The sequence below is a fragment of the Notothenia coriiceps genome, unplaced genomic scaffold, assembly GCF_000735185.1.
Source record: "Notothenia coriiceps isolate Sejong01 unplaced genomic scaffold, NC01 NC01_scaffold00031882, whole genome shotgun sequence".
NCBI classification, from domain to species: domain Eukaryota; kingdom Metazoa; phylum Chordata; class Actinopteri; order Perciformes; family Nototheniidae; genus Notothenia; species Notothenia coriiceps.
In genome coordinates, this window is record NW_011364583.1 from 1,633 (window position 1) to 8,369 (window position 6,737).

The following is a 6,737-nucleotide window of genomic DNA, read 5'->3' on the forward strand; positions in this document are numbered from 1 at the left end:
GACCAGGTCCTGATCTAAAACCACTATACCTACACTCATCAAATCTGGACTGGATTTATCCCAGAGAGGCTAAAGATTCTTTGTGAAACCTTAATTCTATTTGTGAAAATAAAAAAGATAGATTTTGCTGCTTGAAAAGTCATTTTTTTTAAATAGCTTTTCAGTATGGCCACCATCTCTATGAGGTCTTCCCAAATTCTCCAATATTGCTCATCTTTTCACAATTAAGTTTAAAATGTCCCGTCTAGTCCTCACCATCGTAGCAAAACACTGAACACAGTTATCAAAATATTGAATACTGCCAATTTTATTGAAATTAGACGTATTACTTTTACAAAACCTCACACACATACATCAGTCTGCACAAACACTATGCTCTTCTTACAATAATTGCACACCAGTTCAAAATCCTGGCCCTCCCCGTGGCCATGAGCTCTGAAGAGTGACAGAAAGCTTGGTGACAGGGTATCTGCATGGTGGTGGGCCTCTGGTTGAACATTTGGGATATCACACAGAAATTGAACAGCCGATGATCTGTTGGGTCCAGCTATATTTGCTTCAGCTCTCAGTCTAGGGGATAACTAGAGCAAGCGGGTCAAGGCAGAACACCCAGATGTTGAATAAAGACTATGTGACTCCTTCTTTCATTACAGAGCTTAGCATTGTAGTGGTTGATGTGAAATAAAGAAAACACAAATGCAACAGTTTGGCAGTGTCATCTCACCTATCACTTACTCAATTCAGACGAGTGACAAACGCTAGGGCAGCTTTTCCTTAACTGGTGTCATTTTGTGATTTGCAAAATGTAAATCTCAGTGGAGTGAGATTCAATTTGGGATGAGACACCAGGCTAACCATTAGTCAACACTCAAAAAGAGTGGCTTTGTTATTTGGTTTCCGTTACCAAGGTCACCAACCCTTTTTTATAGCAGCTCAACTGATTTTGTATATTCTACTAAAAACAAAGCTCTGATACGATATACAAGCCTCCCTCTTTAACTGTACAGGGTTATTTCTGGAACTGCTTGAAGAGAAAAAACATATCCATGTGCAAAAAAACATTCTATCTGTGAGGAAGGAATGTGACTTGCAACATCAAGTAAACATGTACTGTACGTAGAGCGAGACTGTGCTTTGCTTCTGAACGCAAACAAGGCCCTTCAATCCAAAATGTCCTTCCGTCACATGTTTGCTTAAACATATTATAACTACATGATTTCTTGTGCTGTAATGTCTTTTTAAGGAGAGTGACTTAAATGGCACATTTTACAAAGAAAAACAATAAAATAAATTCACAAAAGAAAAGAGCCGAGTATCTAATGTGTTGAGTGTGAGGCACGCGCAGTTGATTTTTGTGTCACTCTTAAAATGTGTTTGGTGCAAATAAAGAACCAAAGGGACAGAGATTAATCCAAAACATGTAAACCCTTTATCCTACACCACATATCATCTTCTCTTAAGGAAATCCCTGTGGAAGAATAACTTTTTCACTTTCATCAACCGCTTTCCTATCTCCTTCATCATTGTGGGGGGAGGGATCTGTGGCGGGTGGGGGAGGTGTGGGGCGATGCCAGCTTCTCAGAGGAGGTGGAGGGCGGCAGGGCGGACTGCAGGTGCACCGTCTTGTGGAACAGTTTGTTGCTGATCAGCACCACCAGGGAGAAGAGACGCAGCTGGAAGTGGCTGTGTGGAAAACATCAATTTGATCAGTGGATTGGGCATTACAGAAACACATCGTTTTAGAAAATGTGTTTTAAGTTACACTCACTACTGCTTTGTTGGTGTCTTGGCCTCGTTAGCGCTGATGATGAAGAGAGGGAAGAGGATGGAGAACAAGCAGCCACTAGGTGGAAAAGAGTAACAGTAGCATACAGTGAATACAGGAAGGGAAACTTAGCCTTCAGAAAACATGAGGAGATTTTTCAAGCAAAAATATTTTTGTGTTGACTATATTATTTACTAGTGAATTGTTGTCATGTACATTTTTGTTGTTGTTTTTGCTTTTGTGTGTGTGGAACATTATTGAGGAATAAAAATAAAAAGGTGTGATTGGTTGATCTTAGTGATAATGGGCATAGAATAGTCAGTGAGATTGATTAGCATAATAATATGAATCTTAATTTATATAGCATTTTCCAAAAAAGGTTAACAAAGTGCTTTAAAGACACAAGTCCGAAAACATACAGCAGAACTACAAATGAGAAAGTTCAATGTAACCACAAAAAAAAACATAGATAAAGATGGAATCCTAAGACCAAACTAATTTAAAAAAAGCATTAGAAGAAATTAAATTTGAAATGTTGGAATGAATAGACTAAAATAAGTTACTTGATTTCACATGACTCACATGACAATGTGTAAAAAAACAATCTGTTGGTCAGCTACAGAATAAACCTGATAACACATTTGCACTTTGATTAAAACATGGCACTAATGATTCTTTTTTAATATCAATGAATGTGTTTTCCTGATTAATCAGGAGTGTTACCTGATGATGTATGAGGAGGGCAGGGCTGTCAGCAGAGCCATGGGCAAACCAAAGCCGAAGTAATAGGGCCAGTTCCTCTCAATGTTGGACAGCCGTTGGTGCATCTCAACACCTTAAACAAACAGAAACAGCCTCAGTAAGGTTTGAGTTCTCCATTCAGTCAGGATGATTTGGGTGTAGCGTGTAATGTGAGCGTCTCACCATGGTTGAACCAGCGATACTCAAAGCAGTACAGAGAGTAGAGCAGTGACATGTGGAGGAGGCTCACCATCTGTCCAATGGCATCGATCGGGAAGAGGCTAACAATCACACCCTGCAGGAGAATACACATCACAATCACATCAGAGAATGTGAACATGTTCATCTCATTGGCTTTATCTTAGTGAGAAGAGATTTAGATCCTTGTGATAATTGTTCAAAATGATAGATCATGCTGAGATTTTATCACACTTTGAAAAGCTGATGTCTATTTTGACATTGAAGCGATTGATTAAGCAGTACTCGTGATGAGTTGGTTTGAGAATGGTCCTCAATAGCGTTATACATGTTATAGTAAAGATTACTTTTTTTGTGTTGGTGTCTATTTTTTTTGTAGTGTAGGTTTTTGCATTGTGTAATATTATGACTGTTTTAAATAGATAAAAATGTAAACAGAGAAATTAATGTTGATCAAGTTGTTGTGCAAACAAGTCCTTCAATACTTCAAAATGAAATCAACTCGATAAGTATGAAGGTATATAGCTTTTTCATAATTATATAACTCTCGGAATCGAGAGTCTAGGAATATATTGTTTGGCCGACATGCTGGATAACTATGGGTCATGAACGGCATTACTGCTAGTATTTGCAAACTGAGCCAACATTTGGTGAATCTTGTCCTACAGTGACAGATCACAGAAGCAGCTTCCTGCGAATGCTCCACTCAAACGTCCTGTGACTGAAGAACATTAGACACTGATGCTCTGGCATAATGCTCTACATTGGGATTTAGCAGCACTGATATACAGAGAGACAGGGACATTCTTTGAAGGATATCAAGGCGTCAGTCTACAAAAATGTACCTGAATGAGGAAGAGTGCCTGGAGAAGGAGGTTAAAGAGCATGTCTGCAATGATCTTGCTGACGCTGGGGAACGGCTGCGCTTTACTGCCAGACACTTCAAATGCTAGGTCAGCTATATCCTGCAACAGAGGAGCACATTCACATCTAGATCTGTGTCAACAAAGCATAGGAACACAATCATATTCAGATTTCATTAGAGGAGCGACAAGTCATCTAATGTGCAATGAGATTATTTCAAAAACAATATTTTAATATGTATTTAATACAATTATTTCCATTTAAAAAGGCCTAAGAAAAGTCCTTAAGAGTTTTATGACAACGTGCTTCAAGCAACTAGTCAGAATTTCCGGTTTATTCAAAGGCTTTTGTGTATGCTGTTGTGAGCCTGATGATGTGTCATAACAAAAACCTTCAGGTGACTCAGCAGATTTCAAGCAGCTGTTGTGTGGCAGCGGCGTCACAGGAGTACAGTTTAATGGAGACTTGTGCTTAACTCACTTCTCAATCAAAGTTTATAGCCTCAATATATTGACCTCGTTGGTGTTTTTTGATAAAGGATCAGTTTGACAAATTGCATATTATGAATGGACTTGCTTAACAAGTATAGGACAAGCAGGGCTGGCTTTATAATTCCCAGCCTATTTGTGAAGTCAGCTATATTTAACACCAACTCGATTCCAAAAAACATGTATAACCCTGACAATAGAGCGGCACAGTGATAATACATTTTCTTGTTGGCTGACTTGGAAGTTAGCTTCGCAAAGGGCTCATTGATAAAGAAAAAGCAAAGGGCTTGTTCCATTGAACTATAGAATTGGAATAAATAAGATCTCTGGTAAACACACGTTTAAAAAATGTAAGTAGTCTCATTTAATCACTTGCATCCGCTGTGTTTATGAAACGTAGAAGCTTCAGACATTAACCTGAGGTGTATTTACCGACACGTTTTTGTCGTGGACCAAAAAGTGAAAATCTCTTAAGCTTGTGTTAACCACAGATCAGGGATCCAACCAAAAACACGTTCAAAAAACTAAAAGATTCCGAGTTGAGGGAACTGGAATTGGTAAAAAGCCAACTCATACCCAGCTTTAGGACTCATTCCTGCACAGCTCTATAACATATGATATATGATGGTACCTTGGGAAGCCATTTAAGACTCTTACTAGGGATGCAACTTCGTGGATATTGATTGCCAGACTGTGTAATGGAATCGATACATTGGTTTTGAAGTGCTTTGTGCTCAGCCATCACATGACTACAGCCTAGCAGAGCAGAGCCTGACCTGGAACCAGATGGCGTTGACTATCTTGCTGAGGACGAACAGAGGGAGAACCCAGAGCGCGCTGAAGACGGAGGTCAGGAAGAACTCTAACCAGGACCACACACTTCCATGGAGGGAGGGGTCACCTGTAGCAAAAACAGCTTGTTGACTAACTGGTTCCTCACATAAGAGAACCTGCCCTAGAGTTACATACAAACATAAACGCTGTGTACTTACATACCAATGATTTTTGCTGTGAGAGTCTGCAGCAGGGGGATAAACACCCGGTAGAAGAGAAACAGACTGAGCTGGAGAGAGACAACACATACTATAGTTACTCTCTAACTCATGGTTCCTCTTCAATAGGTACTAAAACTAAGTATTTTCATGTTTACATCTGCCTTAAAAAATGACATTAAATTCAAATACTAATGTTATATGTCTCATGTGGAACAAATTGTTTCACCTTTTAAATATTCAGTCGTGTGAGACCAGGCTGTGCTGTAACAGCAGGTGAACATATCTTACCCAGAACACTCCTCCATTCCAGGCACAGCACTGGAAAATCCTGCTGGCTACTTTGGGGTCACTGAACAAGAGAGTAAAACAATGTTGAATATTGTATGAATATTTATTTCATTTAAAAAAAAAATTCCTTACTTAACCAGAAGCAGACCGACACATGGATTTCTGTTTGCACACTGAAGGTTTTTGGCTCTTTACTCAAAAAGGTATGTATGGTTAGATTAGAGCTGGTTAGATGCATTTGTGCTACAATAAACAACACGTGTCAATAAACATGGTATACTTTTGAATAAGCTTTGTTATGAAATTAAGATCTCTGTTGAATAAATTGTTAAACCATCATTTTAAAAAAAAAGTTGCATTTGGAGAATATTTCTACTACCTCTTCATCTTAAGTTTTTTTTTTTCTCTGCTGCTATATAAACTCTTAAGCCTTTATACAATCATACTTTCTACTCTACTTTACATTTTTCATCTTTATAGAGTGTGTTTTTGCTAAGAGCACCAGAAAAACAAACCGTGTGATGGCTTAAGGTAAATATGGCTTATTGACCGGCTGGAGGTTGTGGGAAAAGTGCATGTCACGTTGCAACTCCCAACATCCAGCTATTTTAGAACTTAAGAGCGGCTAATTAATTTAAGTAGTACCGTATGGTATCGTATTGTATCGTAATAAATCCTATAAACAACAATGACATATCCAGGCACAATAAAATATCCACGAGCATATGTCACTCTGGCTTAGTAATAAAAGCATGGCAACCAAAATGTGCAGCTTTTATATGTCTTACTTGTCGGGTTTGCGCTCCTCGCTCTGGGCCCTTCTCTGTGCCAGGGCCCCACTGGCCCTTCTCCTCCGCTGCTCCTCTCTTTTCTGCTGGATGCGGGCATCCAGCTTGGAGATTGTTCCAATCCCCAATATGGAGTCCTTGATCCCCTAGAGAACCAGATGGAAAAAGAATACACAGTCACAGTGGTGTTACACAGTATTTGTTTATAACTGGAAAAATACCCGTAATGGAGCTTTGCTATACCTCAATTAGTGCCTGTTAAACACAAGAATGGCATTGATAATGGTTTTTGAGGGCACATCCCATAACAATATTTAAGACTTGATGGTTCAAAAGGAGTTTTTACTAAAATGCAGTTATCTAAAATGATGTTAATGTGTCACTCTGTGCCACTAAAACAACACTTTGGGCAGAAGAAGTAACTGAAGCTCTTTTAGGCTCAGGCTAAATCTGATACAAAAGTTGAAAAACCCAAGAGGCTGCTGCTCCAACACTGAAGTCTCCTGTTATTAATTAAACAAATTAAGACTAAGATCAAGTTTTAACAGAAGCAGCTAATGTAAACTGGATTATTCAGAGTCTCTGGTTGCTCTAGTCAACATTACTGCAG

General features: G+C 38.9%; 1 protein-coding gene across 1 annotated transcript; it reads right to left on the reverse strand.

The window, feature by feature from the left end:
• Positions 1 to 289: 289 nt before the first annotated feature.
• On the reverse strand, positions 290 to 6,382 carry ei24 (EI24 autophagy associated transmembrane protein; the record flags this gene model as incomplete). Its single annotated transcript, XM_010788578.1, has 10 exons — positions 290 to 1,683; positions 1,769 to 1,843; positions 2,489 to 2,600; positions 2,690 to 2,801; positions 3,550 to 3,669; positions 4,833 to 4,957; positions 5,053 to 5,119; positions 5,340 to 5,400; positions 6,128 to 6,273; positions 6,371 to 6,382. Coding segments are annotated over 10 exons (993 nt in total), but the record flags the coding sequence as incomplete, so codon positions are not given.
• Between the last annotated feature and the right edge of the window lie 355 nt (positions 6,383 to 6,737).